Below are 17,641 nucleotides of genomic sequence, written 5' to 3' on the forward strand. Positions count from 1 at the left end.
TTAACAACCAAATGCTATTATTCTTGGAAAATATTAAGCTGCATGCCTGATGTGTATCTTTGATGTCAGCTTTTTTCAATGGTGGAGCGGAGACGCCTTTTTACAGGCATCACTTCTATGGGCCTCTAACTAGTATGCTGCACCTCATCAAAATTAATGGGTCACAGGGTCTGACATCTCCTATGAAGATTAGTTATACTGTGAACATACTTTGCAGAATGATGGAGCTGTTTTAATGTTTATTTTTGTTGCATGTTTTTCAATACCTAATCTGTGTTCTTTAAATAATCTCTGACTATATATATATATATATATATATATATATAAAACAAAGATGAGGTGACTTACCGAACGAAAGTGCTGGCAGGTCGATAGACACACAAACATACACACAAAATTCTAGCTTTCGCAACAAACTGTTGCCTCATCAGGAAAGAGGGAAGGAGAGGGAAAGACAAATGGAAGTGGGTTTTAAGGGAGAGGGTAAGGAGTCATTCCAATCCCGGGAGCGGAAAGACTTACCTTAGGGGGAAAAAAGGACGGGTATACATTCGCACACACACACGCACACACACATATCCATCCACACATGTACAGACACAAGCAGACATATTTAAAGACAAAAGGCAACTCACTGACCCTTCACAACCTTTCCAGCAAACCTCAACCTTCTCTCACTGCACACAGACCCAGTCTCTCCCATCTACTCAATCTCCCACTTCCAGCTCCACTCCCCCTAAAACCTCAAAATTCCAATCAATACAATCTGGAACCACAACACCCTAATTCAGTAGTTAACATTTCCTCCAAACCTCTCTCCCAATCCGAAACCTCTGTCCCATCCAAAGGCCTCACCTTCAGCCCCACTCCCAGATTCAACCAAACAGCCCTCGTCAAAGATTTACTGTTCTACACTTGTACTCTCTGCTGGAAATATCACTTTGCCACGAAGAAAAATGATCCTAATCCTACTCCTAATGATCCAACTCCCCAAGACACTATCCAAATTGAACCCTGCCTGGAACAGTTCCGTCCTCCGTCACAGCGGGACTCACCTCCTCTTCCTCAAAATCACCCTCTCCAAACCTTCTAGGAATTTCTGACTTCCAGCCTTGCCTCTCAATCCTTCTTAAAAAACCTTAATTCTACTGCCAACATCACCACTGCTGAAGCCCAGGCTATCCGTGATCTGAAGGCTGACCGATCCATCGTCATTCTTCCGGCGGACAAGGGATCCATGACCGTGGTACTTGATCGTCGGGAGTATGTGGCTGAGGGACTGCGTCAGCTTTCAGTCAGTCCAGGCGGAGCTTCAAGGAATCCTCAGAACCTTAGGCCCCCTACAAAACCTTTCACCTGACTCCATCAACCTCCTGACCCCACCGACACCCCGCACCCCTACCTTCTACGTTCTTCCTAAAATTCACAAAGCCAATCATCCCGGCTGCCCCATTGTAGCTGGTTACCAAGCCCCCACAGAACATATCTCTGCCTACATAGATCAACACTTTCAACCCATTACATGCAGTCTCCCATCCTTCATCAAAGACACTAACCACTTTCTCGAACGCCTGGTATCCTTACCCAATCTGTTACCCCCGGAAACCATCCTTGTAACCATGGATGCCACTTCCTTATACACAAATATTCCACACATCCAGGGCCTCTCTGCGATGGAGCACTTCCTTTCACGCCGATCACCTGCCACCCTACCTAAAACCTCTTTCCTCGTTACCTTAGCCAGCTTCATCCTGACCCACAACTTCTTCACTTTCGAAGGCCAGACATACCAACAATTAAAGGGAACAACCATGGGTACCAGGATGGCCCCCTCGCATGCCAACCTATTTATGGGTCGCTTAGAGGAAGCCTTCTTTGTTACCCAGGCCTGCCAACCCAAAGTTAGGTACAGATTTATTGATGACATCTTCATGATCTGGACTCACAGTGAAGAAGAACTCCAGAATTTCCTCTCCAACCTCAACTCCTTTGGTTCCATCAGATTCACCTGGTCCTACTCCAAATCCCATGCCACTTTCCTTGACATTGACCTCCATCTGTCCAATGGCCAGCTTCACACGTCTGTCCACATCAAACCCACCAACAAGCAACAGTATCTCCATTATGACAGCTGCCACCCATTCCACATCAAACGGTCCCTTCCCTACAGCCTAGGTCTTCATGGCAAATGAGTCTGCTCCAGTCCGGAACCCCTGAACCATTACACCAAAAACCTTAAAACAGCTTTTGCATCCCACAACTACCCTCCCGACCTGGTACAGAAGCAAATAACCAGAGCCACTTCCTCATCCCCTCAAACCCAGAACCTCCCACAGAAGAACCCCAAAAGTGCCCCACTTGTGACAGGATACTTTCCGGGACTGGATCAGACTCTGAATGTGGCTTTCCAGCTGGGATACGACTTCCTCAAATCCTGCCCTGAAATGAGATCCATCCTTCATGAAATCCTCCACACTCCACCAAGAGTGTCTTTCCGCCGTCCACCTAACCTTCTTAACCTCTTAGTTCATCCCTATGAAATCCCCAAACCACCTTCCCTACCCTCTGGCTCCTACCCTTGTAACCGCCCCCGGTGTAAAACCTGTCCCATGCACCCTCCCACCACCACCTAGTCCAGTCCTGTAACCTGGAAGGTGTACACGATCAAAGGCAGAGCCATGTGTGAAAGCACCCACGTGATTTACCAACTGACCTGCCTACACTGTGAAGCTTTCTATGTGGGAATGACCAGCAACAAACTGTCCATTTGTATGAATGGACACAGGCAGACAGTGTTTGTTGGTAATGAGGATCACCCTGTGGCTAAACATGCCTTGGTGCATGGCCAGCACATCTTGGCACAGTGTTACACCGTCCGGGTTATCTGAATACTTCCCACTTACACCAACCAGTCAGAACTCCGGAGATGGGAACTTGCCCTTCAGTATATCCTCTCTTCTCGTTATCCACCAGGCCTCAACCTCCGCTAATTTCACGTTGCCGCCGCTCATACCTCACCTGTCTTTCAACAACATCTTTGCCTCTACACTTCCGCCTCGACTGACATCTCTGCCCAAACTCTTTGCCTTTACAAATGTCTGCTTGTGTCTGTGTATGTGCGGTTGAATATGTGTGTGTGTGCGAGTGTATACCTGTCCTTTTTTCCCCCTAAGGTAAGTCTTTCCACTCCCAGGATTGGAATGACTCCTTACCCTCTCCCTTAAAACCCACATCTTTTCGTCTTTCCCTCTCCTTCCATCTTTCCTGATGAAGCAACCGTTGGTTGCGAAAACTTGAATTTAGTGTGTATGTTTGTGTTTGTTTGTGTGTCTATCAACCTGCCAGCGCTTTCATTTGGTAAGTCACATCATCTTTGTTTTTAGATATATTTTTCCCACGTGGAATGTTTCTCTCTATTATATATATATATATATATATATATATATATATATATATATATATATATATATATATATATATATATATATATATTATGTGTTACATTTAAATGAAGTAATGCTCAATGTGCTGTAAAAATTAAATCGAATATTTATCTCACCCCTCTTTCATTTTATCTTACACAGCTATAAAAGAGTTCTTCTTTGAAACAAATGAATCAAGAAAAAAGAATCTGAAAGAAAAACTAATTAAGGAAACAGTACCATTTCACTATGCAAAATTAGAGGCAATGGTGAAAAATAATGGTGGTTATCTTGCAGGTGGTAAGGTATGTGAAAGTAATGGATTATCAGTTAGTATTCTGTTACAAAAGCCAGCTTTGACATTATTTTAAGGTAGTTATATCTCAGATTCATTTCACTGAAATCTTTACTTGGTTCACAAAAGTGGGCACACAAGCAGACGTGATATTTCTCTCCTTTGATTAACGCATCTAGAAAGAAATCCATATACAATGAACAGCCAGAACATTATGACTACACACCAACTCTCAAAATAAATGCATTCAGGGTATAGCAGGGTCACCTGGTGAGGCATTACTACTAATCAGACACATGCACAGTGCATGGTGGTATCAGTGACCATGCTGTCAGTGTGTCGAATGGGGTAGGTGTGCAATCTATCTTTGTTTGATTGGGGGCAGATTGTGATGGTCTGGTGGCTTGACATGAACATTTTGGAACAGCATGACTTTTAGGGTGTCTGAGGAGTACTATGATGACCGTCTTCAACACACGCCAAAACCAAGTTGAAACCACATCCAGACGTCGTGCAGTTGGGTGGCCAATTACAGATGTCAGATGCTGTAGGCTGGACAGACTGATAAAACAGGACAGGCAGTGAACAGTTGCAGAACTAACATCAGACTTTAATGTTGGGGAGAGTACAAGTGTGTCTGAACACACAGTGCACCAAACACTCCTAATGGCGGGCCTCCACAGCCAACAAAACATGCATGCGCCAGCGTTAACACAATATCAGCAACTATGAGTGAAATGGGCTTATGACCATCAGCACTGGATGTTGCCACAGTGGCTGAGCATTGCATGGTCTGATGAATCCTGATACCTTCTTCATCATGCTGATGGGAGGGTGTGAATCCATTGTCTTCTAGGGGAACAGCTCCTTGATACCTGTACTGGGGGACGGGCAAGCTGGTGGTGGCTCCATTATGCTCCGAGGGACATTCAAAAGGGCATCTACAGGTCCAGTGGAGCTTGTGCAAGGCACTATGATGGCCAAGGAGTATTGTACACTGGTTGCAGACTGTGTACACCCCTTCATGACAATTATGTTTCCTGATGGCAGTGGCATTTTTCAACAAGATAATGTGCCATGTCAAAGGGCCAAGAGTGTGATGAAGTGGTCTGAGGAACACAGTGGCAAGTTACAATTGATTTACTGGCCATCCAACATGCCAGATCTGAACCGGATTGAACACATCTGGGATATGATTGAATGTGGCATCAGAGTTCATTGCCCCCCTCCCCAGAATTTACGTGTATTAGGTGACTTGTGTATGCAGATGTGGTGCCAGCTCCCTCCAGCGACCTACCAAGGCCTCATTGCTTCCATGCCACAACACACTGTTGCTTTTATCTGTGCCAAAGGTGGACATACCAGCTACTATGTAGGTGGTCATAATGTTCTGGCTGATCAGTTTATTATAATCAAAGACTTATCAAGACGTTGTTCTGTGATGTAGGATTACACAGTGGAGGAAATAGAATGTTTAGTAAATTCATTCATCTAGCATACTTTAAAATTACAATGACTCATTGACTTGGGCATGAGGTTCAGATATCCGGTGTTTTCAAGTCAGAGGACTTTCTCCTGGAATTGAGAAGAAAGAGAGAAAGAGAGAGAGAGAGAGAGAGAGAGAGAGAGAGAGAGAGAGAGGGACAGAGGGGGGGGGGGGGAGAATGGGGGAAGAGAGAGAGAGAGAATCCCACAAAAGAATATCACAAAATGGCTAACATGACAGACTTCATTAAGCCTAGAAAGCAGCTTATTATAAAAGGTACACTAGCCATTTAGTGGCTCACAATAACTCGACAATAATCCATATGTAAACAAGTAATTGAGTTAGAACTTGCAGGACCCATGTCTAAAAGCTGTCAGACAGCCAGCAGAGGGTGTGGGCAAGAGGCTGTGCGCATATCAATGAGTGGCTGTCTCTGATGGTAATTGAACTTATGGCTGCATCTGCTGACTTCCATGGTGTGCCTTACAACTATGTGTGTGTGTGTGTGTGTGTGTGTGTGTGTGTGTGTGTGTGTGTGTGTGTGTGCGTAAGAAAGAGAGAGAGAGAGAGAGAGAGAGAAGTGTGAACATTTTTGGAAGGAGAAAGTTCCTCACTGATAAAACAAAATTCTGACAGACAGGAAAAACTATGATATGCTCAGGCCACGGCTGCACTCTCTATTTGATCACATCCACTCCTGAGCACACAGTGGTGCAATGGATATTTTATATATTCTTTTTATGTGTTTGACAAGCCAGCATGGTGTCAATTCCTATGAGTGGAAAGTGTTGGTTCAAATGGCTCTGAGCACTATGGGACTCAACTTCTGACATCATTAGTCCCCTAGAGCTTAGAACTAGTTAAACCTAACTAACCTAAGGACATCACACACATCCATGCCCGAGGCAGGATTCGAACCTGCAACCGTAGCGGTCTTGCGGTTCCAGACTGCAGCGCCTAGAACCGCACGTCCGCGGAAAGTGTTCTCGTTGTATTTGTGGCATGTATATGAATTAAGAAGAATTTTCTGAAGATCTGATGATGACAGCAAAATTCTGCTGAAACCACTCATTGTGAAAAAAAACTAAAAATACCAAGTTTTCTTGGCTGCAGAAGATTGTCCTATTCGCCAATGACTTAAGAGCATGTGCACTTTATATTTTTTACTATCTATTGAATCACAGTTCTCAATAAACATTGTGCAATTAGTCATAAGTGTCCTCATTTGAGTAGCCTGAGATTGGTGGTTTTCTAACAACACATTACTCACTTTTAAGTTAGTATCAGTACTACTTCTTTAAAGTAAGTTTCTTACAGTCTTATTCATGCCATTAAGTTTATTTTGCAATCAATGGCAAGTAAAAACATGTGGTACAATGTCAGCACACATGCAAAAATAGTGGAAGTCAAAAATACACAATGTGAATCAAGATTTCACTTTGTGATTACTCTTTTCTTACCGTTCTTATTATCACACATTAATTCAAGGAAAATAACACATTATAACATAAGTAACTAGAATTTGTTCTTTGTTAGAATAACAGTTAAATTATGTTTTCAAATAACTATTTTACATTTACAGTTGACTTGGGGTGATCTGTACTTCACAACTATGCAAGAACTTTTCGATCATGATCTTGAATTTGAAATAACCAGAGACTATCCACACCTTGCAACACTAAGGAACAAAGTTGTGAACATACCATCAATTAAATCATGGATTGAGAAACGACCAAAAACAGATCGATGAGGCATATTTTGATGATGTATACTTTCATGTGATACAGGAATATTTGTACTTACGTGTGAAAACTTACTGACAGATATTAATTATAACTTTATGAGGCTTAAACCACAAGAAGTTTTACTATTCCTATGTTTTATACCACAAAACATATGGCAATGGCTTTGTAATGAAAGACACATATAAAATTTTGTTATTATGTCATGTAGTCAAAGAAATTCAATAAACTACACACTAAATCTCAACTGTGAACTAAATTTTTTTCTCATAGATTTGATGTTGACCATGCCTTAAGAAAAGAGATATAAATCAACCTGACTCAAGTAGTTAACTGTTTCACAATGGATTAAGCCTCACAGTGTTATTGTGCATTTTTATGTGTTATACTAACCTCCCAGTCCACATAACCAGTCTGCACTGGAAACCTATGGCTTCAGTGAATGGCCAACACATTGACTGCCTACATAAATATCTTCTCAAATAAAAAAGTCTACTGGCACTGAAAGATGCTTCACAAAATTTTTACATTTGCAGTAATATGCAAAAAATGTTAATAATTAAGTGAATAGATAATGTGTGAAATGGAGAATTACTAGACATGAAAAGATTGTCATAAAATGAGAAGCAATGGAATGTGACACTGTAGCAACCAAGAGACAGAAGAAGGCCCTGTAAGTGGGCTTATACTGCAGAAAGTGTAATGTCAAAGTATTTATGACATTATGAAAATGATAGATTGCTACTCACCATACAGTGTGACTGAGTCTGAGACATAGACAGTCACAGCAAAACGACTGCTATACATTTGAGCTTTCAGCTAAAAGGCCTTCTTCTAAAGTGGGGAACACACACACATTCACTTAAGCAGAACTCTCTCTCTCTCTCTCTCTCTCTCTCTCTCTGTCACACACACACACACACACACACACACACACACACACACACACACATGACCCCTGTCCCTGTGTGTGTCTTAATTACTTTAGAAGAAGGCTTTTAGGCTGAAAATTCAGATGTGTAGCAGTCTTTTTGCTGTGCCTGTCTGTGACTCGAAGTGTCCTCTATATAGTGAGTAGTAAACTATCCTTTTAATAATAATGTATTTATTTCATGTGACATGTTTTACATTGTCACTGGAAGAAGGTAGAAGACATTCACATGATGTCACATGTGATTGGATTTACCATTTCTGGATAGATAAATGCCAATAGAGATCAAATCATCACAAACTTTTGTTGATATGTCCTAGCTGCCTCAATTATGTGTTCTTTTTAAGAAGAGTGTTTTAATTTTTTGAATAATGAGTCAGAGACAGAAGTTACTTTTATTTTTTGTTACATGAATTTTACCATTTATGGCACCTGAATAGCTAATATTACCCACACATGGTCAGGTTAACTGCAAAACATATCCACAATGCTTTATAGAAACTGTGTAAGATTTTGAGCAAACTGTTGCAGAAAAAGATAGTAGTTTGAGGCAGGGGTGTAATTACAGCTGTGGGAATCCCATAGCAAACACATAATGTGGTGCCTGACACTCCCTCCCTCCTGCCCACCCTCTTCCCAACTCAACATGTCATCCACATGTCATCTCTCACAACCAGCTCCTCCCCACCATCCCCTCCCTCCCTCCTCCAATCTCCCTTCATATACTCACACACTGCATTATACCATTCCCTGTCTACTTGAGGCAAAAAGTGAAATAAAGTTAGATAAGAAAAATAGTCTACTTCATTTTAAATACTTTGTTGAAGTGAAATCGAATGTCAAGAAGTTTTCCCTGTTCACTCCTTAAATAAAAGAGCTCATCTTCCCTGCATCACTGCCCATGTAACATACTGCGCACCACTTCAAGGTACATTTTAATTAAACATAAAAACATACTGTTTCTTATGAGTTTCTGTCTTTAACTAATAAGACATCTTATTACTTCAGGACAAAAAAATGTTAAAAATTAATTAACACAATCAACAATGCCACAAAAAGTGAAATAATGTCATGTACTGTGCTGCATGATAAAACAGGAACAAACAGATAATTTGAAGAAGTGCATTGGTTTGAATAACCTTGTGAGACAGTAAACTGCCAATGAAGTGTTTGTGCTTAGTGACCCAAACTTTTTGTTTTACTTGAGTGATCAATCAGTGCAGGGTTTCATGGCTGGTATTTGCATAGTTGGGAATTTTTGTTTAATATGCTTTAGGCATTGATTCAAAACATTCTATTCCTTAATGTTAGAGACATCATGAGAGGTGTAAACATTCAGGTAACAATTTCATCAGGCTATGACATCATCAGACCACAGACTGCAGAGTCATGTCAGCATTGTTACAGAGGTCATAGTGAGGAAGAACTGTCACTGTTTGTTTTATTTCATGCTAAGGCCCATAACCTGTCTCGTTTCAGTCATTCTTTTCTGCTAAAGTTGTTTCTGTTCTTTTGAAGGATTGAAATTAGACAAGTTGTGGGTCTTAGTGCTAAATAAAGCAAACACTGCTGACTATTTTTCGCTAGAAGCACCTTAACCCAAGTCAGTACAACTCTGTTGGCTCGATCACAAATTGGTTTGCTAATCTTGTTTCTGTTTGAAACTGTTATTCAAGTCTTTATAGCCTCAGATGATATATCCATCATTAAAAGACGAAAAATTAGGCACAAAAACATGCCATGGACTAACACCTGATCCCCATAAAAGAAAAATTAATTAAATAACTTTTTCCTCGTTCTTGGATGTACAAAATTACAAACTATTTTCAAAAAATCAGTATTTCTTACTCTCTAATTTTCTACATAAATTTATACTCCTACATCTCCATCTTTATTCTGAAAATCACTGTAAACCACTTGGGAGAGAATATTTTAATTGAATCATACACTAAATTCTGTTTCAGTTTCATTTGTGAATGGAGTGTGTTAAGAACGGTTGTTCCTTCCTGTTTTTTCTAAAATATTTGAAAAACTTGTGGCAAAACAACTAGAAAATTTCCTTGCAGTAAATGACATTATTTGTAAAAAATCAGTTTGGTTTTCAAAGAGGAAAAAGCATCATAAATGCCATCAGAGAATTTACAGAAAAAATAAGCACATCACTTGGCCAGGGTACAAAAGCCTCAAGAATATTCTGTGATCTTACAAAAACCTTTGACTCAATGAACCACTCATTGTTACTTCACAAACTGAAGAGCTATGAGATCAAAGATACTGCATTACAGTGGTTCAACTTTTATCTGACAGAAAGGAAACAAAGAGTTATTTTAATGTCAGCTACCACTTTGAATGGAAAACAATTTCCCAAGGAGTTCTACAGGCTTCAATACTGGGACCTTACCTGCTCTTGTTGCACATAAATGATTTATCATTAAATATTGATGCTCATTCAGTCTTGTTCACAGATGACACCTCAGTCCTGACAGAAAATGATAGAATAGAAAAGATTCGAGATAGTATAGAAAATGTTCTGGGGAAACTGGAATCCTGGTTCCACAAAAATGGACTAGAGCTCAACATCACTAAGACCCAGAGAAAGCAATTTTTCTCTAAATTGCAAGGAATATGTCCTGTACAAATGCCCACAATAATCAGCTGATGACAGAAGTGAGCCATATGAAATTTTTTGGCCTAAACCTTGATAAAAGTTTAAATTGGAGGACACATAAAGACTTCCTGGCAAACAAATTAAATTCTCTAGCTTTTGCAATTTTTATTTTATCAGGTGCCACTCATATGGACACAAGAAAGACAGTCTACCACAGTTATTTTGGATCTGTTATTTGGTATGGGATAATTGTCTGGGGAAACTCTAGAAGCAGTACAAGGCTACTAATTCTTCAGAAGATAATCATTAGAACCATGAGTGCTGCCCACAAAAATGAGTCATGTAGACATACCTCTACAGTACAGCATGTGCAGATGGAAGACGTCACGGAGAAAGAGATAGCCACTGCCTATATACTGTATACTGGTGCACTATCGGGGTAAATAGGATGAATATTGAGGAAACACCAAGTAGGAACTGTCTTTTGCCCACCAAATAAAACACAAGCATTATTGGGAAGTGTCAAAGACAATCTCAGTTTGCAGAAGGCTGGCATATACCAGATTCTGTGTCAATGTGGGAAGACTTATATTGGATAGACAGTGCACACCATCAAAGATTGTTGCCAAGAACATCAGAGGCACACTCGACTGGGCAACCCCAACAAGTCAGTGGTCACAGAGCACTGTTTGTCCAAAACTCATGAAATGGACTACCAACATACCAGGGGGTTGGCACAGACATCTAAATACTGGGACAGCGTCATTAGAGAGGCTATCGAAATTCGTACCAGGGACAGACTCATCAACTGAGATTGCGGCTACAACCTCAACAGGGCATGGGAACCAGCATTGAGTCTAATTAAAAAGACGCTCAGCAAAGGAAACGAACAGACAACTAGGGCAGACAAGGCAATTACACCGACACTACCACAGACGCCAACGCCAGCATCTCAACGACCGCTGACATGCAGGTGCGGAAAGAACGCCTCGCGAAGGGAGGGGATTTAAGACGGACGCCTGTCCTCAGGAGTTCAGTTTGTCAGCACACCTAACGATGGCAACATGTCCGAAATATTGTGTTCGTTGAACACTATGGACCAGCAGTACACCTGTGGACAGTTCGAGAAATCTGAATTTTGCGTACAATGGAACCATGTTAAAAACAGTCGGACCACTTGAATATTGTGTAAATTGGTACCATGTTCAAAATATTAAACATATTGACAATACTGGTGTAACTTACAGTATTTCTGTGTCTGTATTATTTATTAAAAATGCATAAGCTTCAACTGAATTATATAAATTGGTCCCATGTACAAATACATGTAAATGATCATAATTTTTTATTGAAAATATGTAAAAGTACTTTCTTGTCTATATTATTTATCGAAAATAAATATGCTTAATCGGCAGCACACAATGTTTATTGGTTTATTTATTTATTAATCAACAAGTAATCATGTACATAATTTGGTTTTAGTCAACCAAATGCACATTTTTGGATACATATGTATGTGATGAATATACACAATTTTGTAGATTCCTACATACACACACTATTACATATGCAACACAAAATATCAAGTATATATACTCCATTAAAAGTGAACTCATACATCAATTACAAGGTGATACTGCTATTTACAAGATGAACAAACACAGGGAAATTACAATGACTGAAAAATGAAACATATAGATTCATCTTGATCACAGCACAGTTCTGTAATATTTATGCATAAGTTATGTAATTGAAGTAATGATTGAGATTTTTGTTTAGGAATTCTAAGTGCTGCAATGTGAAACAAGTCAGATTAATTGTCTGTAGGAATGCTAAGTGCAAGATTTTAAATAGTGTGAAAAGTGGCCTACAGTATTCATACTTCTTTTTAAAAGATGGTATTCTCACTGCATGCTTCTGTAATTTAAAAATGCTAATAGATTCAGAGCTGTTTCCCAAGGAATAGAGGCCTCAGCTAATAACAGACTGAAATAGGGTATGGTCTATAAAAAGGCTGATGCATGAAGCACACAACAACTTCCACCATCATACCTTTGTGATTTTTGCCAGGAAAACAAGAAAATCTGGTCCTGTATAAAATGACTTAGCAATTCGAAGGCTTCCATTATTCAACCAGTCTAGTGTGGTAATAGATGACAACAAAATGAACACTGAAGTTTTAAATTTGGCATTTAAAAAAATCATTCACACATGAAGATCACACAGGCATACCATAGTTTGAATACTGCACAGACTCTCATATGGAGGACACAGAAACAGACATCCCTAGCACTGAGAAGCAACAAATAAGTTGCCAGTTCAGATGAAATACCAATTCAGTTTTACAGGGAGTGCTCTACAGCATTGCATTTACTATGAATATGTGGCCCAGTGTCAAAGTCCTAAGTGACTGAGAAAAGGTGATGATGACTCCTGTATATAAGAAGGGTAAAAGAACAGACCCACAAAATTATGGAACAATTTCCTTGCTGCAGAATTCTTGAGTCAGAAAAGCATCTGTCCTCAAGTCAGCAGAGATTTAGAAAGCATCACCCATACGAAATTTAGTTTGCCCTTTCCTCACATGATATCCTTAGAACCAAGGGCGAAATTAAAATTTCCAGGCTGTTAGGCCATTCATCAACCACAGCCTAATAGCCTGGAAGTTTAAGTGAGGTGAAGTCCATGTACCTAGATTTCCATCAAGGATTTGACATAGTGTCCTATTGTAGAGTGTTAACAAAGGGTGGCATTTGGAATAGGTTCCCAGATGTATGAGTGGCTTGAAGACTATTTAAGTAATAGAATATAATATGTTACCCTTCCTGGCAAGTGTTCATGAGATCATCAGCAGTACCTCAGGGAAGCATGATAGGAAAGTTCTTGGGAATGTGATTGGCCTACAATTTGCTACATCTATTTTCCACTTTTTAAAATATTGGTAGAATTTTTGCAATTTTTAGATGGCGAGGATATGGTCCCTCCTCAAATGATGCATTTATGATATCAGAGACATAGTGTGAACACATTGCTAGCAAAAAATTAGGGATTATGTCATGCATGGCAGGCATGACCTTTTTCAACTTTCTTCTTATAATATTTTCTATTAGGACAAGGGAGTTCACGAGAACATCTGTGATTAGAAGAGTGAGTACAGTGTTCTTAGTGTCATGCAATAGTTTTTTGTGAAATCTCTGAGAATTATCCATTAAATTCGTTGGCAGTCTCCTATGTACTATTTTTAATTTTCCATCCATATTCAATGTAACTCATTCATCAGCAGCTCACTTCCTTCCAATCTGCTTATTGAAGTTTTCATTCATCAGCAGCTCACTTCCTTCCAATCTGCTTATTGAAGTTTATGTCAATGTTATTTCCATATCGATGTTATTTCTCAAAATATGTAAACACCCACCCACCCACCCACCCACTTACCCACCCACACACACACACACACACACACACACACACACACACACACACACACACACAGAGTGATTATTTCAATGTTGTTGTCACATCAAGAATGCCTGTATTATTGTTCTATAAAATGCATGTTAGCTAAAATAATAAGTCAGCTACTGGACGAGAGAAGTTACGTACCTTACATTGACACCTAAATAATGACCATGCACTTTCATTTTAGGTGCCATAATTATAACTTCCATGTCTAAATTACTCTACAACAGTACAAACCACTATAGCTAAAAATAAAACGTTGCAGTAATAGTTGACAATTCCTCCTACATCTAAATGAGGATGTGTTGCCAAAAACAAAGGTGACCAAGAACCATTTTAGGAGGGAAAAGGATAAATTTTCAAGAAAAATATAATTAACATTATTGAATGGCCACTATTGCTTCTTTTATTATTTATGGTTTTGAACTTACCTGTGGTAGCATATTTAGCCACCAATGTCACATTTTCCTACATTTCGTCAGAACAAATTTTACTACAAATGGTGTTTTGACAAGATATTTAATGTGTTAAATCACTTAAACTGCATATTTTTCATAATGCACAAATATAGCTTCATAAAACACCAAATGAGAAATGTAAACAGAACACGGTAAAAGTTAATGATGGAAAAGTTCCTGCTCAGAAGAGAAAGTTCTATGTCTATAACACATGCTCTTTGGACCAAAATGAAATTCTTTGTCTAAATACATAGATTTCAAGCATAACACATATGCAGTTTAATGTGCTAGTAAAACTAAAGATCTCTGATCCAAAGGAAAATTTAATCATTGCACCAAAACAAAATTGTCTGTATTATTTATCAAAATGCACAAGGATTTTGAGTACAAAACACACATTCACATATTCATTCTAAAACACAAGAAACCACGCGTGACATTACTGATCTAACTTACAGGTTAAAATAACTTGACACGAATTGACTTATGGTGACACACACTACAAACTACATGACATCCAGCAGCATTAATACACAAGTAACAAATTGCATCATACATCATCTTTTCACAGATAAGCATCAGTTACCATTACCTTGATCATGGTGAGCCCAATTACACTGAATCCAATGGGGGCAACGATGGTTGGTATGGTGACATCCATTACGCTAACATGGTGACTAGCATTATCCTGAACATAATGGGACAATGATGTTCAGTTGACTTGGTGACTGCCATTATTGTGATCACAATGACTACTACCACCCGAATGCAGTTGGGGTAATGACAGTCACTAGGTATGGTGACTGCTTTTATCCTGATTATAGTGACTACTATTACTGCAAACACAACTGGGACAATGATGGTCAGTTGACATTGTGACTGCCATTACCCCTCAACCATTGTGAATATCATCATTACTACAAATGCAATTGGGGGAATGATGGTCAGTTGACATGACGACTGCTGTTACCCGTCTATCATGGTGAGTACCATTTGCATGATGTTAGTCTATGTGCCAGAACTTGACAGTAGATGTCAGCTACTGGACCTTAAAATGGATCATAAAACCAGAGGCTGACAGTGGATGTGCCATAACCTGACAATGGGTATCAGCTACTGCTCCTCAAATACAGGGTGTCGCACTCGAAACAGGTCCCACAAACAAACATTTACTTAAACTATGCTTAAAGGTTTTGCATAAAAATCAGGAAATTAAATTAAATGATCATGTCATACTTTGTTTATGGAGAAATATAGGTGAATCGCAAAATGTGTTGGAAGTGACCACCCTTGACTTGTAAACATAGTTGAAGTTACAGATTCTCAAATTCCGCTGCCAGAACTTCTGGTGTCACTGCCTGGATTTCACAGATGATGTTCTCTCGTAAATATTCCAAGCTGTGAGTTCTTATAGACTTTGCCTTTTAGGCTAACCCCAGAGGAAAAAGATAGATGATGTTAAATCAGATGACCCTGGGGGCCACAGTTCTTTTGAAATCACTGTGCCGGTGAAAAATGATTCGACCTCATCCTGGTCCCTTGAAAAGTGCAGCATGTGGTGCCAGGCTGTTGGTGCCAGCTGAGGGTAAGTTATTGATCATCCAAGTGGTTTACAAATTCCCAGACTATACTGATGTGAACTGCACTTGTCACAGCAGACTTGAAAAAAACTGGTCCGATGATGTGATGCTATGATATTGCACAGAACACACAAATCTTTTGGGAATACAGGGGGTGCTCGACCAATGCATGTGGATTTTCATTACACCACAAACGTGTATTCTGAGTGTTTATATAGCCAGAGAAGTGGAATCATGCCTCATCATTGAGCCATTTGTACTGTAGTATTCCTGGCCTCTGAGCAATAAACTGTTGAAACCAACAGCAAAGTGTAATGTGCTTGTCTTTTTCATTGACATTCAGTTCCTGAACAACTGTAAACCTACATGGATACACATGCCTGCTTTCTTCATGGCTCTGTGACATGTGCTCCGTGACATTGCACATTCCTGAGATAAACGTCAAACGCACTCTCCAGGAGAGGGCAACAATCGTCGTTTCATGTTAGTCAGTTTTTCTTCCAATAATGGCTGCCGTCCCCCGCCTTGAAGATCCAACACTGTTCCACTGCTGCCCACTTTGTTCTTTAACTGTTAACATTTAGACGGTATATGCTGGTCGCCAAACCATTCAACAAACATTCCCTGACATGTCTTAATGCAACCAATAATCCAATATTGTTTCACAGGAAACACGAACCCTTCAACATAACAGCAATACATTGTCACTAAACACTGAACACCGAGCTCCAGCCACATTGATACACATAAACACACTGTTGTATACTTGGCCACTGTTTCTATGTTTCGATACAGTGTATCGATACGTGGAACTGTTTCAGTGTTTCGGAACGGCTGTGGGTCACTGTTTCGAAACAGTGGTGTTTCATTCCGCCCCTGTCTCGGATAACCGCACCAGATTCGATCTCGAGCCAGACACAGAAACTCCATCGTTGTTTCAAAATAAGGCTGTTTCAGTCCACCTGCGCTTGGAACGGACTAATTGCATCGAAACAGTGATGTTTCATTCCGCTCTGTGTTGTACGAGATTCGGGCTCGGCACAGATTCTGAAACACAACATAACACTTCATGAAACTCTTTCAAGAGTGTCGAAATCTTTTTGACAAGCAATAGCATGAAGCTTAAGATATCCGTTTCTAACTGACTGTCCTATTACGAAATGGCGTAACATCTGCTTTATAAACACTAACAAAACAATAAAACAACACATACTATTCAAATTCAAAATAATAAGTATGTGAAAATCATTCGATTAAATTACACTTTTTTTTATAACATACGCTTCTCTTTTCATACACAGTAATCGTATTAAGAAACGCAAGTAGGCCTATAACATTTTGAATAAAAAAGGCGTAGAGTGACAGTTATTAGACATATATATAAATTTGATCTAGGTATAATTGCAAGCAATCTGTTTGGCATATCACTGATAGTGTAATTGTGAACGGGAAGGGCTGGGAAGCATGGTGACTTTATGGTAACGGTTCGAAACACCTTGAAAGATAAAATTTTTTTCTGTTATATTTTGTTATTTATTCGAATTATTTGGCGTTTTTTATGAGTCTATAGTCACTGTGCCTATTATCCAACAATGATTCCCTTCGTGTGCATGGAAATTACCAGGATGGGTATATGACCCATACTAACGGAATGTGGGAA

At 39.6% G+C, this 17,641-nt stretch overlaps 1 protein-coding gene across 3 annotated transcripts in view; it reads left to right on the forward strand.

Moving 5' to 3' along the window:
• The window catches only part of LOC124777036 (glutathione S-transferase-like), a 53,218-nt gene extending 46,026 nt beyond the window's left edge, over positions 1–7,192 (forward strand). For all 3 annotated transcript variants that reach the window (XM_047252299.1, XM_047252300.1, XM_047252302.1), the window contains 2 exons: positions 3,585–3,727; positions 6,786–7,192. In XM_047252299.1, the coding sequence (XP_047108255.1) occupies positions 3,585–3,727; positions 6,786–6,953 (311 nt within the window). In that variant the 3' untranslated portion in view covers positions 6,954–7,192. The remainder of the gene's footprint in view (positions 1–3,584; positions 3,728–6,785) is intronic.
• The last annotated feature ends 10,449 nt before the right edge of the window (positions 7,193–17,641 follow it).

Source organism: Schistocerca piceifrons, chromosome 2 (genome assembly GCF_021461385.2).
Source record: "Schistocerca piceifrons isolate TAMUIC-IGC-003096 chromosome 2, iqSchPice1.1, whole genome shotgun sequence".
Classification (NCBI taxonomy): Eukaryota; Metazoa; Arthropoda; class Insecta; order Orthoptera; family Acrididae; genus Schistocerca; species Schistocerca piceifrons.